Consider the following 23,573-nt stretch of genomic DNA (forward strand, 5'->3'; position numbering starts at 1 on the left):
GAGCTCTGATCCCCCCGAATCCCAAGCACCCCGCGACCTCCCGCCACTTCACCGGTGGCCTCAGGAAGGCGTTTGCTGACGGTACCGGCTCCTGAGAGGGGGAAGCTGAGGCAGGACGTAACTCGCCCTGCCGCCCGCGCGTGGGGGAAGCCCCCGCAGCCCCGGGGATTTATCTGGAGGAAGGCCTCGGCTGCGGCACCCTGAACTGCTGACTGTCCCACAGCGGGGATCCCCGGAAAACGAGCGGGAAAACTAGAGCGTCAAGACCCGTCTCGCCGCACCGCCTTCCTAAACCTTAGCCGCCGTCGCCGCGCCGGCCATGCGAACGCTGCCACTGCGCATGCGCCCCGTCGGGCCCCGCCCCCTCCCCCCTCCGTCGGCGGGAAAAGGAGGCGGAATCGGCTCGTGCGCAGGCGCTTACTGGGAGAGCGGCTCGGCAGGGCAACTCGCCTCCGCGCGGCGCTCAGCGCGCAGGCGCGAGCTGGCAGTCTCACACGGAGTCGGCTTATTAAGCGCGCACGCGCGGGAATTTCTGGCAGAAAGCAGGCGAGCCTGGGCCGACGCGGGGCCTTGTGGGAGGGCTTAAGGAAGTAAAATGGCGGACCTGGCGAACGAAGGTAGGGGAGGCGCCATCGGGGACCGGCTGACGGCCGGGGAACGGGCGGCGGGAGGACCAGGGGCCACAAGCCTGTGTGCAGAGCACCGCTAAGTGCGAGGGTCCCGTCAGGTGCAGGCTTGCGTCCTGGCGGGCCCCGCAGCCGCCCCCCATTGCGTCCCCTCAGGCCGGGCTCACCGGCCCGGCCCTTGACTCCCGGCAGCCCCGGCCCCTGCTGTCGTCTGGCTAGAGGAGCCGGGAGGCCGCTGGGGTCGCGGCCCTTAGGCGCCTCCGCGACGTAGCCAGGCTTGGGGCTGAAGGGGGCGGGAGGCGCGGCCCCAGTGCCTCGCCACGGATGTAAATAGACCTTGGGGCCTGGTCGTGGCCCGGAGCGCGCCACGCTCCCTCCCCGCCCCCTCGTCCCCGGCCATCCGGCATCTCCCCTTCCCCGGCCTGGCTGCCCATCTTCTAAGCCCGTGAGGCCAGCGTCCTCCGCGGGCCAGCCCCACGCCGCAGACAGAGGAAGCCCAGGCGGCTTTCATCCCTGACCCGAACTCGGCCCCTACTTCCCGCCAGTTCCCCCCGGATCCTTCGGGGCGCCTCGTCTCCCCCTCATTTAGGGCCCACCTCAGTGTCTGGGCCGCCGAAAGCCCTGGCTGCTTTTTGGCCCTTTTTGCTGCACTTCCAGACAGAGACCGACCGTGCGATTCCCTCCTCTGTGGAGCGCTGACAGCCCGCCTGAGTATTTTTGACAAGGTTACACTTCCAGATCCCGCAGAGAAGGCACCGTAAGACTGATGTCTGCTTCCATCCACAGTCGTGTTGCCATCGCTGTAGCTTCAGGACTTCTGAGGGCTATTTTTAGCTTCCCCCTTTTATAGTTTGCACAAATGCAGGCAAACTCTCTACCTGTCTGGCCCTGATTTCCCCATCCGGTGCTCCCTGTGACTGGAGGGTTTTCCATACCTAATTGCACTAACGAATGAATGATGATAGGAAGTGCTCGGTCTCGTGGAGCATTTGGGGTAGTACCAGTTATGGTGCAAAGTCTTGACATACGGTTTTCCCTGGTATGAAGTATAGATACTACTATCCCCATTCACTGGGTAAGGAAAGTGAGTTGAAATAGTTAAGTCGCTTATCCAAGGCATGTCACACAGCTGGGAAGGAGCAGGGCTGTGAACCAAGGTGGCCTGGCTTCATATGCCAGACCACGGGTGCTCAGTCCCTGCATATTCCGATTCTGTGTGGTGTTGGGGGCAGGCCCTGGGCGTCTGTACAGGTAGCAGCACAGGTGGTCTCCCTGATTCTTGGCCATTTTATGCTACATCTCTCTTTGTTTTTTTGAGACGGAGTCTTGCTTTGTCGCCCAGGCTGGAGTGTAGTGGCACAATCTCAGCTCACTGTAACCTCCACCTCCCGGCTTCAAGCTGTTCTTCTCCTGCCTCAGCCTCTGGAGTACCTGGGATTACCACAGCCAGCGCACCACCACACCCAGCTAATTTTTGTATTTTTAGTAGAGACGGGGTTTCACTGTGTTGACCAGGTTGGTCTCTATCTCCTGACCTCGTGATCCTCCCACCTTGGCCTTCCAAAGTGCTGGGATTACAGGCTACCCAGCGTTGCACCCCACCCAGCTGCTATATCTTTAAAGGAGCCCGTGGAGGGTTGCAGCATTCCAACTCATGAGATCCAGTTACACGGGGACTGGATAGATGGGAATCAGTAGGACATATTTTATGTATTTACATCCTGAGCCCATGTAGTTTCTTGAACTCAGGACTCATGTCCGTCATCATCTTTTAACATCTCCATTTGGATGTGTCATAGGCACATCTTAGAGCATTTCCAAAACAAAATCCTTATCTCCCCATCACACCTGCCCAGCCCACAGTGTTTCTCCCATTGTAGTTAGGAAGGTCCATTCTTTGAATTCCTCAGGCCCCAAACCTTGAAGTCACCCCTGGTTTCCCTCTTTCTCATACTCCACAGCAAATCCTGTCTTTTCTACCTTAAAATTATGTCCAGAGGGTGACCATTTCTCCCCATCACACTGTCAGTGCTTGGGCCCCCCTTTCTCTCCACCCTTGCCCATCTGAAAACTTCTCAACCTTAGTGGCCCCCAATACCTAGAGAGGTCCCTCTCTCTTGCCATTCTCTGCTTGACTTAAAATTATTTACAAAGGCTGATCACTTCTCCCCTACCAACGCTGTCAGTGCTTGAGCACCCCTTTCCCTCCACCTCTACTCATCTGAAAACTTCTCAACCCATAGTGACCCCCAGTACCTCTCTGTCCTCTCTCGCCATTCTCTGCTTGATTTAAAATTATTTCCAAAGGGTGACCACTTCTCCCTACCAACACGGCCAATGCTTGGGCCCCCCATTCCCTTTACCCCTACCAATCTGAAAATTTCTTAACCCATAGTGGCCCCAGTACCTCCCTGTCCTCCTCTCTCACCATTCTCTGTTTGACTCGCTCTACCGTAACTACTCTGGCTTTTCAGTTCTCTTGGAATGTTTCATACACTCCCCACTTTTAGCCTTTTCTCCTGCTGATTCCTCTAACTGAAACAGTTTTCCCCCAATACCCCCATGGCTCACTTCTGGTTTTTACTCAAATGTTCCTTTATTAATGACAGCTTCTCTGGCCACCTATTTCAAATTATATCCATGTTCTCTATTCCGTTCACCCAGCTTGATTTTCCTGCAGAGCTCTTACAATCTGGCATGCTAGATGTTACTAGCATGTTTGCCCCATGTAAGCTCCATGAGGTCAGGGATTTTTATGTCATGATCACTGATTGATCCCTTGCAACTAGGATGGTGCCTGGCCCAGAGTAGGTATCCAAGAAATACTGGTTGAATGAATGAATTTACCATTGAGGACCCTGTTGTGAGTAATACATTTGAGCACAAAGGGGAAATTATGGGTTGCCCTTTTCCAGGGGATACTATTTCCAGCATATGTTGTACCCGTGAGTTGTTGCTTGTAAATGGTATAGTTGAATTGGTAAGGGCCAAAGAGAGAAATGGAATGTTTTGAACTTCACTTTTTTCCCTTGTAAGTATCACACTCACCTAGCATGTTGCCTCTGACACTAGTTCTGGGATAGCTGTCCTCAGGATATCAAACCTTAGTGGAATTTGTGCCTCAGATATCCCTGCCGTCCTTTAATCAGTCATTGTGTGTTTCTTGAACACTCCATGTCTGGTTTGGGCTTGTACAGCCTGCAAGGATGTTTAATTTCTTATTAACTGTGAAGTGGGACCCCCTTGCCTGTGCTTTTTGAAGCTTTAGGGACCGCCCCATGGTCATGTGTTTGCTCTTGCTGTTTAAGCTCCAGTCAGATGCCCTCTTGGCTTCTGCCTTGCCAGACTGAGATCCTAAGTTGCTCCCCCTCACACCAAGTCCCTCCTCCACCCACTTGCTGTCTGTCTTCTCTGAGCCCATCCCACCTCTGTGTCAGGCTGAGCAGCAGCTGTCCACTCCAGCTGGGCATCAGTATCACCTAGGGAAATTTCCTGAACATCACAGAGATTCCAATTCTCTGTGATGTTGGGTGGGTCCTGGGCCTCTGTACAGGTAGCAGCACAGGGATTCTCATGCATAGCCAGGGTTGAGACCTGCTGGTTTGAGTAGGAGAGGGTACATGTCTCTGGTTTTGTACAAGGAAATGTTTTCAGTTGTGTAAAGCATCTCGTTGGCCTTTGTCACCATGGAGATCGCCTCATGGATGGTGACAGCAACTTTCACAGCCCTTCCTTGGTAGTCTTGTGGTCCATGACTTTTAAAGTCCACCTGAGTGCTATTCCTCTGACAGTGTGTGTGCATGTTTCACCCTTGTGTCCAGGGGTAAGTGTCCGTGCTTGGCATTTCACCATTGATGTCTCCCAGACTTGTTACTCATCCTGTCCCTGGAGTTATTCTGCATTGTAGGCCGACATCAGGATTTGAAGGCAGAGTTTTGTTCCTGGCAGAGGGAAAGAAGACTGGGAAGAGGGTGAGCAAAGCGCATTTGAACTCCAGGGAATCTTGGATTCTAGATCCTGACATGAAAGGCCCTGTTGGCCTGTGGACATGTCGGTGGAAACCCGGGAGACAGTGTGAAGCAGGGCTCTCACCTTTGTTCGGTGCAGTTGACATTTTGATCGTTCTCTGTTGCGGGGAGGGGGACTGTCCTGTGCACTGTAGGATGTTTAGCAGCACAGTGGCATCCTTGAAGGTAGTCACCAGATGCCAGTAGCGCACGCCTTCTCCTCACCCCTGGGGTCATCATGACAAAAAAAAATGTCTGCTAACATAGCCCTGGGGAGTGGGGATGGGGGGTTGCAGAATCACCCCCAGGTGACAGACTCACCGGTATTAATGGTGGGTACACAGGCTTCGGTCCTCATCAAGTACTGTGTTTGTGTGTGTGTGTGTGTGTGTGTGTTTTCTTTTTTTTTTTGAGACAGAGTCTCTCTCTGTTGCCAGGCTGGAGTGCAGTGGCGCAGTCTTGGCTCACTGCAACCTCTGCCTCCTGGGTTCAAGTGATTCTCCTGCCTCAGCCTCCCGAGTAGCTGGGACTGCAGGTGTCCACCAACACACCTGGCTAATTTTTGAATTTTTAGTAGAGATGGGGTTTCACCATGTTGGCCAGGGTGGTCTCAATCTCTTGACCTCATGATCCGCCCACCTCGGCCTCCCAGAGTGCCGGGATGACAGGCGTGAGCCACCGTGTCCGGCCCTGGATTTGTGTTTGACTCTGCTGTCCACTCTGAGTAATCTGGGGCAAATTTCTTAACCTCTTTGAGCCCCAGTGTCCACACCAATAAAATGGGAATAATGATAACCATACCCACCTCTCAGTTGCTGTGAGCACTGGAGGAGTTAATACACATCCATTATTTAGCACCAATCTTCACAAATAGTGATAAACACTTAGGTCGCTGTTTCTACTACAGTACACTTTGCTCCAGACACATTCAGCTTAAGGGCTCAGCAAAGAGTCTCCATCGTGTGGGTGAACTTGTCCACTCAGAGTTGGCCCTGGGATGAGCCCCTGGCGCGAGAACAGCAGGGCCTGGGCTATGGGTCCGCCTAAGTTCTGTTCTACCTGTCACTTAGTGATCCCAGCCTCAGCACTACAGACATCTGGGGCCAAGTAATTCTCTGTCGTGGGCGGCTGCCCTGTGCACTGTAGGATCCAAGATCTTCATTAGGATCCCTGGCCTCTGCCCCACCAGATGCTAATAGCACACCCCCTCCTCACACCCACCAGTAGTGACAACTGAAATGTCTCCAGATACTGCGTGTCCCCTGGAGGGGGCAGAATTGCTTCCAGTTGAGAACCACTGATTTAAAAGCCTGACCAGGTAAGAGTTGAGAGATTTCAAGGATCGTTTGGCTTTTCTTGGCTTGCACCGTGTTGACTTAAAACCTAGCCCTTGAGAGGATGAGATGCAATTATTTTTTATTGGTTTGGTAGAACTGAAATAGGTGGAACCTTATCCTAATCAGCTTTTGGAAAATTCTCATGAATTGATGATAAAAACTAACTCTGGGATTTTTCCTGAAGGCAGAATGTGTGCTTTCACCTCAGCTGTGCCTCCTGTATCTGTAGCAGAAGGGGCCTGGTGGTACCTGAGGGGTGTCCAGGCTGCAAAATCTGTATACGCTTTGAAGAGACTTTGCATTTTGCCCAGAATCCTGTGTATGGACAGAAAAGCCCTCACTGGGCTTCTGCAAAACGTTTCAAACAAATCTTCAGCCTGCCTCTCCATTTGCCAGAAAATGGGATTTTCCCGGCACCCTTGTACATTCATTGGGCGTTAGGGTCAGTCTGGGTCTGGTGTGCGCACCGTCTCTGAGGTGGTTGGAGTGAGCAGAGGCACCAGGAAGGGGGTGAACTTCAAGTGGCATTTGGAGGAGGCACAGTGTCTGGGGGGAGAAGGGGGGTTGAATAATGGCCTCCTAAGTGAGTTCAGACAGCAAATAGGCCCGGGTGTAGTGGGAGATGGAGGGCCATTTGGGGAAAGGTGAGATGCATTTGGGGAATCCGAGAAGAGAGTGGCATTCACGGAAACTTACCAGAGAACTGCAAGAACTGCAGAGCTGGCTGGTATTGGCTTGGCTGGGCATTGGTAGCTCTCCATGGTACTTTGAAGCAATCATGAGGCAGCTGGGCTTGCTTCATTATCTATTCAGGGTCTAGAGGTGGTGTTTCCTTTGCTTTAAGGGGTCTTGGTGGAGTGATGTTCTGTTTGACTCTGTCTGACACAGTAGAGAATAACATGGCCTGAGACCTCAGGGTAAAGCTTCCCACCACCACCTTCCACATGGCCACAGTTTGCTTCCTCCTCCATAGTCTTGGCACTTGGAACTGCTACATAGCACTGGCTGTGGATCCCAGCCCTGGATGGGCTTCTCAGTTGTTTAAGGAGGTTGTCGGGATGAAACTGCTGCCTGAGCCGCACCATTGGAGATGGTTCCAGGAGTTTCAGGGTGTCTGTGGTTTTAGAGAGCCTCACAGATGTTTAACAACATGAAGCCAGAGTTGAAAACCACAGGCAGAAGTTGCAAGCTTGCTTGAAGGGCAAGCAGACATATTTAATTTGGTCCATTTAGGTTTTTGTTTGTAATTAGGAGCCAACACTTAAAATTCTGAGATTTCAAAGGGGGAAAAAGTCGTATTTCTGATATCTGTCAGAAAAACAGCAACCACCCTTGGCCTGCATTCTTGCACAGCAGTGACTTGTCAGGGCTAAGGAACGGCTGCTGCCTGTGGATAGATTAAATTGGATACTGTGGCCTCCGCCATGTTGCTTGGGGCCTAGCCCACTTCCTTCTCATCCAGTGCCTGTGACGTTGGTTGGTATTTGGGTTTCAACCCTGTTATGCCCCCTCCTAGACTCTGCATTCTCTTCCCTTAGAGTGCTCCTTAGCACAAAGCACCTCATGGTCTGTAATTAATTTGGGATTTAGTGTCCTTGGAATGCTAGAACTCAGAGATAGCACGTGGCAGTGGTTCTCAAAGATGCTCCGGGGGCCCCTGCCATCCTCAAGACCTTTTCAAGGGGACTGCAAGTTCAAAACTATTTCATAACAACACAAAGACATTATTTACCCTTTTTTCATTCTCGTTCACTTGAAAATAGACAGTGGAGTTTTTTCCTGAGGTTATTGGATGTGTGATATACCAACAGATGAACTACAGAAGCAGATAAGAGAATTCAAGCCGGGCACAGTGGCACACACTTGTAGTCCCAGGTACTCAGGAGGCTGAGGTGGAAGGATCTCTTGAACCCAGGAATTCAAAGCCAGGCTGGGCAACATAGCAAGGTCTGCTCTCTTTAAAAAAAAATAATAATAATAATTCATCTATGTTCTATCAAGCCAGTCGTTAAAGAGATGTGTCAAAGTGTAAAATAATGCTACTCTTCTCACTGATGTTTTTCTTTTTGAAATACTTATTTTTCATAAAAATGTGTTATTTAGATAAACCTTTCTGGAGTTTATTATGATCTTAAATAAATATTTTGAAATTTTCTTGGGTTTCATTTCTAACGCGGTATCAATAGTGGCTACATCCCACAATTTACAAAAGCTCTCAGGGATGTTGAGTCATTGACAGGCGTGGACAGGAGTCCCGAGACCAGAAAGTTTGAGAACCACTGGCGTGTGCTAGCAAAGCCTCAGTGTCCAGTGAGGGCTTCTCTGCTGTCCGGCCAACACTGAATTCTAAACCGGGGCCGACCAGCACGTTCCTGTTGGCAACTTGTGGCATGGCGGGGAGCCTCTGGATTGGCCGTCCTTGGTTTGTGTCTTGCCTCCTGCCCCAGAACCTTTGGCAAGTTGTCTGACCTTAGCTCCTGCATCTGTAAAATGGGAATGATGATAAGCAAGTCTGAGGATTGTGGTGTGAGAGAGAATATGCTTCTGGTAATTGACCCACTGGAATGTGGAGGCACATGTCAGTTACTGCCAGCTGTGATTCTCCTAAGTGGGTGCCTGAGTAGAGAGAAAGCACCCTGTGAGTCATACCAGGGTTTTTCCACCGCAGTATTGTTGACATCGGGGCTGGTGGTGGCCACCTTGTACATTGTAGGATGTTGGGCAGCCCCTCTAGCCTCTAGTCATGGAGCCAATAGCACCCTGTCATCCCACCCATCCACTCCCACTCGTGACAAGATAAAAGGTCTGCAGACACTGGCCAGTGTCCCCTTAGTAGCAGAATTGCCCCCAGTTGAGAACCATTGGGTTACAAGATTTCATTGACACCCAGAAAACTTTGTGCTCCATAGTTATATAACCTACTGAGGTCCTAGGATCCTGTACATATTTAAAGCTACAGTCTGAGTGAGGAGGGAGAGAGGCGGTGAATTCCAGAAGCCGGGGGGGGGGTCACCCTGGTTTGTGCTGTCTAATCTATTGGGGATTTATTTTGGTGTATAATGTGAGTTAGAGATCCAACTCGATTTTTTTTGCCCAAGGTTAATGCAGGGTTTCTTACCCTGGACATTTGGACTGGTAGGGCATTGGGTGGTAGGGCGCTGTTCTGAGCCTTGGAGGATGTTGGTCAGTACCCCTGGCCTCCATCCGCTAGATTCCTGTAACGGTTTCTTCCCCACCCCCACAAACATGACAGCCGCAATGCCTCCAGACTTTGACCAGTGTCCCCAGGGAATGCAGTTACTCCTGAGTGAGAACCACTGGTCCTAGGATCAGAGGAGCCTACCCATGAATAAATTAATTGCCAGCTAGAGCTTAAGTGTCCTCCACCCAACCTTCTTTTCCATTCTGCCTTTTGGCACCTAAGTAGGCCTCATGGACGTCATATCCCTGTTAAGAAAAAGCAGTCTTTTCCTTGACCTTTAACACTGTCTCCGATCCAGGCTGAGGACCTGACAATGTTAGGGCTGGGAAGAACCTTCGGGGTGCCCCTAGTCCTGGCTGCACCATTTCGCAGCGTCTGAAGCCCAAGGCCATGGAAGCAGGTAGGGTTGGGTAGGCCGGTGTGCCTGTCTGTAGCCGTGGAGTCTAGGAGCTCGTGCTTGTCCTTCCCAGTGAGTCAGTAAACTCGTGGTAATGGCACTCAGTCTCCCCTGAAAACCGACCCTCGCAGGACACTGCATTTCACTGTCACTGTTTACAGCGTTCAAAGAGAAGGAGGAAATTCTAGAGACAGTAGTAGTTACTCCATGCACATGTTTAGATGGCAGGCCTTGCCTTTTGCAGTAGGTTTAAAATGCCTTTGCTAAATTAAACTCCCCCAGGTTTGCCACAGAGAATTTTGGGAACTTGTTTACCCAGAATTAATTCCTGCGTTGCATCTGTGAGAGCAGAGCGTGAGTGGAGAAAACGGTCCTTGAGAGCCTGCCTTTCTCCACGGGAGAGGTTGAGAAAACAGGCAGTTACCCTCTGCTCAGAGGAGAGAGGATGTTTTGCAGCATTGATGGTGATGGCCTCTGGGTCCTGAGAGTCCAGGGCCTGGGTCCCAGCCTTTACACTGGGTAAATCCAGATTCCTCAGCATGGCCTCCAAGGCTTAACGTCCTGTGGGCTCCACCCAGCCCTTGCTGCCCTCCTCCCCTCCCACATGGGCCTCCAGGCTCTTCCCTTTCCTTAGGACCTTTGACTTGGGGTTTGCTCTGCCCAGGATCCCCTGTCTTCACCTGGCTCATCCCTACTCACCCTTCATGTGTGCGATTCAGCGAGGCCCTCCCCATTCACTCACTGACTCCCACCTTCCTGTGGTATTTTCGCACCCAGCCCCAAAATTCTCCAGTTGTCTCTGCACACAGCGGGTACTTGTTTGTTCTCTCTTTTCCCAGTAGGGAGCTGTGGCCGTGTCTGCCATTTATTTCCTGTCTCCGGTCCCAGGCTTCGCGCCTAGCACAACTCTGTGTTTGGTAGATCCTGCTGGTGAGAACAAGGCTGGCCAGGTCGGTCTTCTTCAGATGCTGCCTATTTCCTGCAACCTCAGAAGGGCTCAGGCATTTCGAGCACCTGAATGGTTGCCTTGAGTGTCCGAGGCATCCAGGCAGCTCTTGGATCCAACCATCCTACCCCTTAAAAGGGGTCAGACTCTGACGCATTTATCATTGCCGGGGGCTGGCAGCTGTCCTTGAATTCAAGGCCCATGCTTTAGGTGGCATCAGTGTATTTGCTTTGCAATCTTCTGAGTGTAATCATGCTACCAATGCCAATGTGGAATCATCCTTTGTGCCAGCCACTTCCCCAGACACGGCAGGTGCATAATTTCATTTCATCCTGGCTGAAACTGCTTGGGGTGAAATACCAGCCCTGTTACGCAAATGAAGATATTGTGCTGGGAGGTACTTTGACTTGCGTGGTATCCCAACCACAAGTGGCCAGGGCAGGCTCGAATGCACGCAAAGACCAGAGGCCACGCTCTCCAGTATCATCAGTTTTGCTCTGCTGCCTCAGCATAAATTCTGTAGTTTTTGGATTTCCTTCCTGTAAACTTCAGTGTAGAGAGGGGATTTCCGTTGTCTCTACTGGAACTTTCCCCTTCTTTAGCCACTTGCGTGTAACCTCAGCTGTGTTGGTGTCACACCACCTAGTGGTGGAACAGAAAAGTGCCATTAAATCTGGATCCTCGATTTCTCCATACAGCTTTTTCTTTCTTTTTTTGGGGGGGTGGGTGGTTGGGGAGACATAGTCTCAGTCTCGCTCAGGCTGGAGTGCAGTGGTGTGATCTCAGCTCACTGCAGCCTCTGCCTCCCGGGTTCAAGTGATGCTTGTGTCTCAGCCTCCCAAGTAGCTGGAATTACAGGCACATGCTGCCAGGCCCAGCTAGTTTTGTATTTTTGATAGAGACAAAGTTTCACCATGTTGCCCGGGCTAGTCTCAAACTCCTGGCCTCGAGTGATCCTCATACCTCAGCCTCCCAACGTGCTGGGATTATAGGCATGAGCCACCATGGCCAGCTGTCCATATAATTGTAGGCAGAGTTACTGACTTTGTATGACTTTATGGGGTTTCTGTTCAGAAGTGCAAGTTCTGCCCCAGGGGCTTACGGTCTGGGTGGGGCAGGAGTGGAGGCATAGAAGGGTTTGGCTGCAGGACTCAGAGAGGTGGCTTGGCCCTCATGGGGGTAGAGTGGGATGTGAGGATGTCATGGGGATGTGGCTGTGATAAATGGGACTACATATGTAAAGTACCTACCTGGAGTCCAGTAAAGGCCTTGTAACAAATGCCTGTTGCTCCTGCATGGTTGTTGGAAGTGTAAGTATCTGGTGGTGAGATTAGAGTGGTGGTGTTCAGTAGTTGAAGGTAATGGCAAGATGTTGGGCATTCCAGAAGGAAGTACATAAAATGTAAGCCATCATCAGCTCCAAAAGGCGTATCCCCATAATCTCCATGAGACCAGTTGAAAGTTGTAGAAATATATTCGCGCATTGAGAAAAAAATTGAGTTATCCAGGCTCCCACCGCCCTCCGTTAGCTGGGCTGGAGAACCCGGAGCATGCTCTACACGGAGATCCGCAGAGGCATCGCCTAGCAACTGTGTGTTTGAGATCAGCTCCATTCCTCACCGAAGGGAATCAGTCGGAGGACAGAGCTGACACATCCGTGACAGATTTACCTTCATGCTGTAGCACAGAACTGTTTATAATAATTCTGAAAAAATAAATGACTTGAAGGGTTTCGATTGTGTCACCAGATTACAGGAGTTGCTACATTTTAATAGACTGTTATTTGTGTTGGCGAGTTGCTTTCCATATTTTTTTCGTAGGTAAGAAGATTAAGACATATCAGCCCAGGATTAAAGCTAATTTTACACAAGTACCTTGCTGACAGTTTGGTCAGGAGTTCTAAGTAGCTTTCCAGGTGAGGGCAGTTTCTTGGCAGGTGTTGGAGTCATCAGTCAGGAGGGGAATAAACAGAAAAAGCAAAGATATTCCAGATTCTATCCTGTATGTGTTTTCTTGGGTCTTCATAGTTTCTTCTATTTAGTTTTAGTGGGAGATCCTCCAGGACCGGCTGGAGGCAGCCATGGCCCGGTGGGGAAGCAAAGCTTATTGCAAGGCAGGGCTGCCCTTGGTTCTCTATAAATTATTCTCTCCGCAGCAGTGAGGAAAGAAAGTTTATATGGAAGAGGAGAGAGTACATGTGCTCTCAGCTTGGATTCTGAATATGTTACGCAAAGCATTCAGGGTCAAACATTTGACAGACGAAGACAGAGTGCGGCTTGGAATCTGTGTTTGATTCTTGTCTTGACAAACTTAAAGGATTTCAGTCTCATCAGGGATCTGCCATTGAGATAATCACACAGGGTGTCGGCCAAGGCAGGTGGTCTCATGAGCTGCGGGAAGTCTTGTACCGACCCCGGAACTCATGACTAGCCCCCCTAGTTTGGCGCCTGCTCTTCCATAGGTGCTTATCCAGAGTAGCAGCTGACTGCTCCTTTATTCCTGCTGACATTTCTCAAAAGGAAGGAGAGTATGTGTTGTAGCTCTGAGGCCTGCCTACACAGAAAAGGTGAGAGGAAGCAAACTGGAGTCCCAGGTAGCTCCTCCCTCTTGCACTTGTATTACTTGGCCAGCAGCATAGCATAGCATGGCGCTCAGGAGCATGGGCCCAGGCTCCAGAGTCAGCCCACCTGTCCTGGAGACCTGGGCCCACGTCGGACAAGTTGCTTGACCTGATTATCCGTTTCCTTTCCTATGAAAGGATGTTGGTGTAAAGCCACCTCCCAAGGTGGTTGTGAAGATTCAGTGACATGATGCAGATGAAACCTAACACATAAAGAAGTGCTGGAAGAATGCTGGCCACACATATGAAACCCTCCTGCATCCACCCCATTCGTGGATGCCATTGTTGTGCGTATCATGGCAGAAGCTAGGAGAAGTCTAAGAGGTGGAACAGGATTCTACCACCCTTGTTCACCTGGAGGGCTGGGAAACTCACTCTTCTTCCCTGGGCCACCACTGGGTTCAGGCCAGCTCGTTGCTTTCTCCTTTCCCTGCTTGCAGAGGCTGCAGAGACCCCACTCCTTTCATTCAGTCCGGGAAGCCCCTGTCACCCACCCTGTCCCAAGGGGCTCTACAGCACCCTCTCCCCTCCTCGCTGCCTCTGAAATAGACACGAAAGTAGTCATTTTGTTGTCAAGGTTTTGCCACCAGTTAGTCTCTCGGCAGAAAAGATACAGGTAAAACCTTTGAGTCCTGGTCCCTGGAGGCTGCTTGTAGAGGTGCTACCGGGGCGCCTGGTATTTAACTCGCTCACCTGTGGGGCTGTTGAAAACCGTCCTCCTCCTCCCATCCTCCTTACTCACTCTTTGAAGAGGTAGTATCTGGGCCCTCTCCCTAAACAAAGACGCTATCCACCAAATTACGGAGGTGACTTCAAGGTTCAGGGTGAGGGTTTTACGGACTTTGCACACACACTCCCAAGTCATCTGGGTCCCACATTGGTCATTTCTGCTTTAGAGGAAAGGCCCACCTCCTCAAGCCCCTCACATCCTCAGAGACCTACGGCCCCCTGCAAGAATAGTTCCTCTAGGATCAGGAGGAAGCCTGTATGTATCTCTCCAGGGGAAGAGACCGCTTTCCATCGGGACCCCCGCCTTCACTGCAGCAATCTTTGACTCTTCAAAAAAGCTGTCGTAGGAACTGCTTCAATTTGATTGGAGTTTCCCTTCCAGGAGCTTCTACACTGGCCCATACAGGTGTAAATGTGCAGACCTCAGACCCCAGGGAAGGGTGGAGGTGCCCCCTTCTTACCTCCTCTTGCCCCAGCTGGTTTTCCAGTCTGTCCCCAAGGCACGTCCCAAGCACTAGCACAGTGCCAGGCCTGCTGCATGTGCCACCCTGACCTGGTTCCTCTAGCACTCCTCCCTCTGCTGTCGTGTGCTTCCCTGTTCCTGGTCCCATGGCCAAATGCTGTTTGTCCTGTCCATACACAGCCCCTCTCCCAGCAGCCTTCCCTGATTCACTCCCTTCCACAGCCTCGCTGGGTTGGAAGCCCCAGCTTTATGTTCCCAGGGCTTCCTGTGCCTCCCCTGTGTCATAAAGTTCAGATAAGGTGTGATGGGCGTGCCAGGCGAAGACATGTCTCCCTGTGTCACTGCCATGTCTTCAGAGGCTGACACAGTGCTTGGTGCACAGTGGGTGCTGGGATGTGTGGAATTGCTAAGCGAATATTAGGATTGAATCTGTTCATCCTCTGTACAGCTGGGGGAGTAGTTCCCAGGCTCAACTGGGTGGGCCGGAGCACCCTGACAGCCATAACCACACGAGGATGACTGGGTGGAGGTTGAGGGGCAGGGCCAAGGGGTTCCCAACATAAGGTAGAAGTTTGGAAGAACAGAGATGGCCAAGCTTCCCATGCTGGGGCTGGCTTGCTTCTTAGCCTGTCTGTGCTCATCGCTGGAGCTGCAAAGACCAGAACAAGGACACCAGCCCTGTTTTGGGGATCCCAGCTGGCCTGTCCCATTTTGCATCTGAGCCTCATAAGTGGGTTGAAGGTAGCGGGGTGGGAGGGAGAGCCAGCACTGTGGGCCTGGATGCCAGCGGGGGCCCATTCCTTTCGGTTTCTGGACAGGCCATCTCCCCTTGCCATTTTCCTGGACTCTCCCTAGCTCGGATCTGTGATCATCATGTAGGATCACTGTTGTTGGGCTCAGGCTGGGTGCCTTCTGGGCATGTGAGCTGAGGAGGGTCTCAGGGAGGATGCTGGATGGGAGAAGGGTTTTGAAGTCAGCAGTAGCCATGTGGGATTTGGTGCGCAGCGCCCTGGAAAGCCATGGTGAGGCCAGAGAGGAAGTGTGTGGTGGGCCGGAGCACCTCACACGTTGTTTGAGGTGACTTGTATCCAAGGAGGAGAGGCTCTAAGTCTCCCCCACTTCACACATCAGCATTGTCCACAGTGATCCATGAAAGGACCATTCAGGCCTTATCATGGGTGTCCCTGGAAATGGCGGGGACTCCCTGGTCAAATAACTTTTGGAAGCATCTGATCAAACTAGTTTCTTTTCTTTCTCTCTTTTTTTGAGACAGGGTCTCACTCTGTCACGCATGCTGGAGTGCAGTGGCATGATCGTGGCTCACTGCAGCCTCCAACTCCTTGACTCAAGCAGTCCTCCCACCTCGGCCTCCCAAGTAGCTGGGACTACCGGAGTGTGCCACCATGCCTGGCTCATTTGTTTATTTTTTGTAGACATAGGGTCTCACTGTTTTGCCCAGGCAGGTCTCTAACTCCTGGGCTCAAGTGATCCTGCCGCATCAGTCTCCACGGTGCTGGGACTACGAACATGAGCCACCGTGCCTGTCCTTATATTGGTTTTCTGATCTCTTGATATACTGATGTGTGAAGTCAATCTCCAGACAGACTGCTTTTTTACAAACTAGGTTTCAACAGGGAGCACTTTATAGGACAAAACAATAAACAAAACCCAACCACTTGGTTGACAGTTTCTGGGTCAAATAGTCTGCATTTGATTCATATTTTAGTATTTTAGGTCTTTACGATGGGTCTCTAGAAATCTCCAGTGGTGATTTTCCTTAGACCTGTGAAGGAAAAGCTGGGCTGGGAATTGAAGCAGGTTGTAGAAGCCTTCCTACTTCCAGTCGCCTGTCTGTTCTCCAAACTTGAGTTGGAGGTAGCTGAATGCACGCGGCTTCCTCGCTGATATAGCCAGAATCAGCCTGGTGATGGGGAATGGTTACAAACAGCAATCCGTGCCTCTGGTGGTTGAGGGGGCAGTCCTGCCTGGAATGGGGCTTGTGTGTTGTCCATTTGCAGTAGCCGTGCCGGTTTGCAGTTGATCGACCTTTGGTCTGAGTAGAATTACAGTAGGAATAACTGATGCTCTGTGTTTTGGGTGGAGATGTGACTGAAGCTCATTTCTACATGTTAGTGCAGTGGCTGGGTCAGTCATGAACACCAGACCTGCCATCAGCAGGGGTCCCGATGGGCCAAGATGGGCCATGTTCATCTCTTGTTGCTGTATCCTCATGGTTCTGTTCCTCTAGAGAACCCTGACCATGCCTCCTTGGGTCCTAATCCTTGTGGCATGTGATATTTCATTCACTCCCTAACTGCCCGTTGAGCGCCTGTTAGGTGTGAGGCTCCGTGTTTGGCACTGTGAATACAGAGGTGAACGGAACAGATCAGGCCCCGCTTTATAGAACTTACATCCTAGGGGTAGATGCTGTCACCACACAAATAAACCCCTCTGGGAGCGCCAGGGCTCCACAGTGCCTGGTCACCAAGTGCAAACACACCCATCTCTTTCGATCAGATGCTTTCCCCTGGAGTGTCTGCCCTCAGCTTCCTGTTCTTCACTCTTCTGGTGGCGCCCTGCACAGAATGAGGGCTCAGTAAATATTTGTGAGTGCATAGCAGCTGGTGTTGTGTAGATGAATAAGAGAGAGGGCTGAGTTCAAACACTCATTGCAGGGTGTTTATGTGGCGTGCGCTGGGTGATAGGCCGGGGACAGTTGTTTTGGCTGCCGTGGCCATGGTCTCTGCACGCCCCGTGGCAGGATATAAGGCCTGCTCGGGAGGGAGTGCAGGAGGGCGGGCACACCTCTCACACGGGGAGCTCCCTGAAGGAGACGGTGTCCGTGCAGGAATAAGCACTGGCCACAGAAAAGAAGGTGAACCACGGGCTCTTGGTAGCGGGACTAAACCAAGCAGAAGTCCAGGAGTGCACCCTAAGTATGGGACGTGCAGAGACAGCAGGCTTTCCAGTGCCACCGTGGTGGGAGGTGGAGGGTGAGTAGCCGGGTGTGGCCTGACTCAAGGCACTCAGCCTCTAGTCTGTGGGAGATATTGCAGTTTTAAGTGTACATTTCATGGCTGTGCTTCTGGGTGCTCTTTGGAGGCCAGATCTAGGGAGTGAGAGTAGAGGCAGAGAAGGAGAGGAGGGCTGAATGGTGGCAAGGGTGGGTACAGGAACAGGAGGTGGGTGGCTCCTTTCAGAGCTTGACCCCCAGGTACCCTTCCATAGCCTCCCTCTGCCTCCCTCTCGTTGGCTCTGGTCCAAGGCCCCTCAGTGACATGCAATTGCTGGCACAATTGCTGGCAGCCTCAGGGTCATTTCGCAGCCCCAGAAGCTCCAACGAAAGGCCTGGCCTTGTTCATGCGCCATGTGTTCACCAAGGCGTGTGGGACTCTCCTTGTTAGGCCTGGAGCTGGGGCTGAGGTTGGCCCCATCTGAACCGGGGGAAGGGGAAGAAGCAGCGGGTAGCTCCCTAAAGAAAATGTGGTTGGAGAGGGCCGAGTTGACTCACACTCTGACTCCTTCCTGTATATCTTGTCACCTGGCAGCTGACGGAGGCAAATGCAGAGGTCACGGCTGGGCTTGTGGTGTACAGGGGCAGCACTGGAAGGCCTCTGGGACCTGGTATCAGACACCATGTGGCTAAGCTGCTGCTCTGTCCTGGAGTCCCCCCAGCATTCCTTTGACTTAATTTATTGCCTGGCATAGGCACATTCATTCATGTTTGTCAAGCGGCACCTGTGCGCTGTGCTGGCAAGAAGTCTGCTGAGGGAAGCCTGAAAGTCTGGTTGGAGACCCCTCTGACCCCCACCTGCTCCCTTGTAGTCCCTGGGTCCTGCGCACGTCAGCCACCCCAGTGTTCGCCTTGGCTGTGCCCAGTGAATTGGGCCCCAGTGTGGCGAGGCTTCGGGGAGCACAATGTGGGAAATGTCACCATCAGTGGGCTGCCTGCTTGTGGACGGTTGGCCCAGGGTCAAGACCAGAGTCTGTCCTGCTGCTGCAGGAATGGGATGGTATCTGTTTGGTCATTTTGGTGCTGTCCCTTTCTCTCCACCTCAGTCACTACCCACCTGGTCTCCCCACAGCCACCCTCACTGTCCCTTCCCCAAACTGCTCACTTTCAACCTAAACCAATACCAGGCATCCCCTTGCCTTTTACATTTCCCCAGCTCCTCAGCATGCCCACTGTCTGCCCCCACCCCACTTCACCCTATGAGCTGTGCCTTTGAGCTGCTGCTGCTTTCCCTTCCAGTTGTTCTTGAGACCCCAGCACAGCCCCCTCTTCTCGGGACCTCCCCTGGACTCCAGAGCAGACCAGGTCAATGGCAGGCGGAGCGCCTTCATCGTGCTCATGTACAGTGCATGCTTCCTGACTAATGTCTGGCTCCCCACAAGTGGGGGCCTGCAAAAGCAAGGCTCGGCCCACACCCTGCTCACTGCGGAGGCACCGGTGCACGGCCCACAGCAGGCACACACCAGATTCAGAGCTGCTCTTGTGTGGCCTCCACTCTGGGCCCGGAGTGGTGAAAGAGGCCCTGGGAGCACCCCCACGGTCCATCAAAGTGCATGCAGGCCCAAGGCCCTGAGGCAGTGTTTCTTCCTTCAACAGCTGCTCTTCAGGATGGACTCTCAGACCTGTAACAACTCCAGACATCTTCATCCCAACTGGCGATCACTTAGAGATCTTCTAGCAGGACTGTCTCTGCAAAGAGCATGAGCAGCGTGGCTCTTTTTGGTTGCCCTCTGGCCTGTAAATTTTAAAAAGTTACGTTAGTCTTTAACATTTGCAACTCAGGAGGTGCCACATAAAAAGCTGGTGTCTCTGTGCCACATTCCTGCAAGGCCACAGCTGATGGCGCCAAATAGCAGCTGCCATACTCTCCACTGCTCTCCCACTCCCATTTACACGCCCACTCTCCGTGAGTCTTGAAAGCTCCTTATTGATAATAAATGCATACAGCAGAGGGGACGTGTCACATCATTCAGGGTGCATTTCACACACCTAACACACCTGTGCATCCAGGCGTCCAACTCAAGACGCTGTCCTAAGTGATTTGATGTTCTCCGGAGTTGTTAGTTTTATCTGGATATATGTTTAACTTATTACAAACAAATGTAGCTTTGTTTACTGTATGCATATAGTGTTGGGGGGAAAAAAACTAATTTTTCTTTTTGCAGAAAAGCCTGCCATTGCTCCGCCCGTCTTTGTGTTTCAGAAGGATAAAGGACAAAAGGTAAGGGGCCGGTACGTTGTCTCTTCACTTCGTTACTCTAATTTGTTCTCTCTTCACTGAGAGTCTCTTTTCCAGGTTGTGTTGCCAAGGCCACTTCTGCCCACAGACGGGGAGACCTAAGCAGAGGTCTTTACACCTTCACGTTGAGCTTGGAGGGAAAGGTCTGGTGGCTTTAGGTTACCGTGGAGCGAGGTTAGGTCTATTGCGGAAAGGGCTCAGAGAGCGCAGTTTATTCCAACACTGTTAGAGAGTTTCTTTCAAATTCCTGACCATGTGTTTAAGAAATGCCACTGAACCTTAGGAAAACTAACAGCAGAGGGACAGTAGGGGGCAAAGGCAGGAAGGAAGGAAGGCAGGGAGGGAGGAAGGAAGGGCGGGGGAAAGGAAGGAGGAAGGGAGGGAAAGAAAGGAGGAGAGCAGGGGTGGTTATGGGGAAAGAAGACCTCTAAGGCTGGATTTATTGGCTCTAACCAACTTGCCATACATGCATTTAGGGTAATTGTTCATTTGTTTGCATCATATATTTATCCCCTGTCTCTGTGAGGTTGCTTCTTCCTTGGATGTGGGGTGTCTGGGTCACAGTGTGGTTGAAAGTACGTCGCCTGATACATGGTGATGAGCTGGCAGCCTGTGGAAGGTCTGATTGGCGAGGCAGCCGGGTTCTATGATAAGACATCAGTGGATGCTGTTTACCTTGAAGCCATTGGCTTCTCTTCCTTTCTGACAGATCAGTGTGGAAAGGTCAGAGTTTCGTCGAAAGTTAGTTGGTGCTGTGTGGCAATGACTCCCCAGTTTGCATGGGGACCCCCCACTGTTTATCCAGAAATAATATATGGTCCCTCCCCACTGATGCCCAGTGACGGCACTCCCCACCTAATATTCACCCCAACATTTTAGAGTGACCAAGCGTTGCGCTGAATTTGGTGCATTTTGAGGATGTCTCCATCTTGTTGGCAATAACAGCATTTGAGAATCTCATCAACTCCGTGCTCCTGTGACTTTGGTCCCCTCACAGGTGACTGGCTCCCAGGCTGGAAGCCGCTCTTCTGGTGATCTGGGACCCATAGCTACTGGTCTTAGATCCTGTCCCGAAGCCAGAGTTGATCTTGGTGTGGCCCAGTTTTCCTAAGCAATGTTCAAGTGTTCTGTTGGGGGTGGCTGTGTTTGTTTGTGGGGTTGGGGAGAAGAGGAAAACTATTGTCCTAAACCTCCCCCAACACACCCCTCCCCGGATACCTGTGTGTCAGCCTGGGCTTATCTACTAAGCTTGTAACTTTAATTCGTGAAACTTTTACATTGTTAATTTTTTTGCTGAAGAAGAATCCAGAAATGTATGAGAACTTTCTTCCAGTTTTGTTTTGGTTTTCCGGGTGGTATTTCCAAGATAAATCTGAATCTGCTATCTCCTCTCCTTTGGGCCCTGACCAGTACAGCTTAATGACATGGCTTTACGATTTGTCCTTTGGAGGTTCCATCAGTTCGAAAGGACTGGTGCGTTTCCTCTAATTTTAGAGAAAAGCCTGAGGAGTTGGGTGTGTTATAAGTAGAATTTTGAGTGTCACAAAAGAAGTAGCACTCGAATATAAATTTCCTCATCAAGGCAATTTACTTCTATAGAAGAGTGCAGCTCACAGATGGAACAATGGCGAGCACACACCCGGACAAGGAGGGGAAGGGGTACTTATGCCTGATGGAGGTTGCCTCCACTGCTGTGTCGTTCCCCTGTTGGCTAGGGTTAGACCACGCAGTCTAGTCTAATTCCAGTTGGCTATTTTAAAGGGAGCAGGGGTCCGAGCCGGAGTTGCGGGGTGGGTAGTTTGGTGGGAAGGACAGTTACAGACAGGTCAGAGCGGGTAAGCAGGGGTCAAAGCAGTTGACTGGAGCAGGTGACCGGGATGAGTCAGGACCGAGCAAGGGACCGGGGAAACAGATGTGAACTACTGATTGGAACTAGTGGAAAGGTTGTTTACTGAAACTACAAGGAAGTTACTTTATATAATGAAAGAATAAGAAAGCTGAACATGCTGACATACTGATTCTTTGAGGTTCACTATATCTAGCAGGTGTGTTAGAGCTCTGTTGGTCATGTTACAGTCGTTTCTCAGGTGTTCAGTAAAATCAGGATTTTCTAGAATTTTCCATTTTATTATGATCGTCTTTTGAACCGTTTTTATTTTAAAACAGATTAGCAAATTAAGGCACAGCACTGCCACCTGTTTTTCGTTTTGTTTTTTTTTTTTGCTGTTATTGTCTTATTTTACTTGTTTATGTGTTTATTTATCTTTGAGAGACAGAGCCTCACTCTTTGGCCCAGGCTGGAGTACGGGAGCATGATCATAGTTCACTGCGGTCTTGAACTCCTGGGTTCAAGCGGTCTCCTGCCTCAGCCTTATGAGTACCTGGGACTGTAGGCACCACCACCACACCTGGCTAATTTAAAATATTTTTTTGGAGATAGGGTCTCACTGTGTTGCCCAGGCTGGTCTCGAACTTCTGGCTTCAGTCAGTTCTCCTGCCTCAGCCTCCCAAAGTGCTAGGGTTATGGGCATGAGCCACCAAGAATAGAGCGACAGCCCTCCCCTTTGCAGTAGCCCATGGCTGCTACAGCAGTAGTGTTTGGACAGAGACTGTGTGGCCTGCAGAGTCTTAAGATAATTTGGCCGGGCTCGGTGGCTCACGCCTGTAATCCCAGCACTTTGGGAGGCTAAGGTGGGTGGATCACCTGAGGTCAGGAGTTCGAGACAGCCTGACCAACGTGGAGAAACTCTGTCTCTACTAAAAAATACAAAATTAGCTGGGCGTGGTGGTGTATGCCTATAATCCCAGCTATTTGTGGGGCTGAGGCAGGAGAATCGCTTGAACCTGGGAGGCGGAGGTTGCAGTGAACTGAGCTGTGCCACTGCACTCCAGCCTGGGCAACGAGAGCAAAACTCCATTTCAAAAAAAAAAAAAAAAAAAAGTTATTCAGTATCTGATTCTTTGCAGAAAACAGTTTGCCACCCCTGGTTTAAAACAAATAATAGTAATCAATAATTCTTTAAATCTGAAGACTCAGGGCAACCAGCAAGATGAATAGTAACATGTAATATTTGCTCAGATACATATAAGTGCTTTGAAAGTCACTAGCTGCTGTGTCGGTACTGTTTTCACATGTAAGGGGGTTCTATTGCTTTGTGATTTGCAGGCTAATTTGTATGTATGGCCTTCAAGGGGTCTATGCAAATTACATAAACAAGTTGGAGTTGAACCAGAAGGCCAGCTAGGAAGGCATTTTTAAAACGTCAAGTATAGTTCTTAACAAAATAAAATAGCGGCCCTCCAGCCTTGGGAGTTCAGCTGTCCACTTCTGTCACTCGCACTCCTGTGGCACCATCACCGAAGAGGCATATGGGAAACCTCTGCTGAGGACAGGCGGGAGGAGCCTTCATGGGCATTTGCTTTGCTGTCGGAAGACAGCGTCCACATGGCCCTGGAATCCTTTCTGCCACTCAGGAGTGAGGTGGAAAGTAAACATACAGGGCAGGCGGCTGGCTTTGCTCCTCCGTGGCTTTCTGGTCCAGGGCCTGCAGGGAGCAGCCGCAGTGTTTGTCATAAATTAGGGTTTCAGGGTCCTCCTGGTTTCATTCTCTCTTGTGGAGATGATCGGCCTATCCCTGTCTTGTTGCTGTCTAGAAGCCAAGCTGGGAGTGAGCTGTTAGAACTGCTGTGATGTTTTTCTGAGGCAGTGTCCCGTCCCCTCCCTCCCCCGGGCTTTGTGCTTCAACATTTTGTTTTGAAAAATTTCAAATCCTTGGAACAGTATGATACCACAAACACATGGGTATCCTGCATTTGGCATCGCTGTTAACATTGCTGCCTGCAGCTCTGATACTGGAAATTGTGCACACGTGACATTCCTCCCCTGAATTATTCCTCGGGTGTCTCATAGGGATAAGGCCATTCTCCTGTGTGGCCTTACTACCATGTTACTTCTAAAAAAATGTTAATTCAGTAATATCCTCCAATATATAGT

At 51.0% G+C, this 23,573-nt stretch overlaps 1 protein-coding gene across 15 annotated transcripts in view; it reads left to right on the top strand.

The window, feature by feature from the left end:
• The first annotated feature begins 445 nt into the window (after positions 1-445).
• Positions 446-23,573, top strand: part of RANBP3 (RAN binding protein 3) — a 60,843-nt gene continuing 37,715 nt past the window's right edge. For 5 of the 15 annotated variants that reach the window (XM_017528340.2, XM_037738395.1, XM_037738396.1 and 2 more), the window contains exons 1-2: positions 511-617; positions 19,506-19,561. In XM_017528340.2, the coding sequence (XP_017383829.1) occupies positions 596-617; positions 19,506-19,561 (78 nt within the window). In that variant the 5' untranslated portion in view covers positions 511-595. Of the gene's footprint in view, positions 618-19,503; positions 19,573-23,573 lie in introns of those variants that run through there. The other 10 variants (XM_017528350.2, XM_017528351.2, XM_017528352.2 and 7 more) reach the window with 4 other exon arrangements.

The sequence above is a fragment of the Cebus imitator genome, unplaced genomic scaffold, assembly GCF_001604975.1.
Source record: "Cebus imitator isolate Cc_AM_T3 unplaced genomic scaffold, Cebus_imitator-1.0 Scaffold53, whole genome shotgun sequence".
In the NCBI taxonomy this organism is placed as follows: Eukaryota; Metazoa; Chordata; class Mammalia; order Primates; family Cebidae; genus Cebus; species Cebus imitator.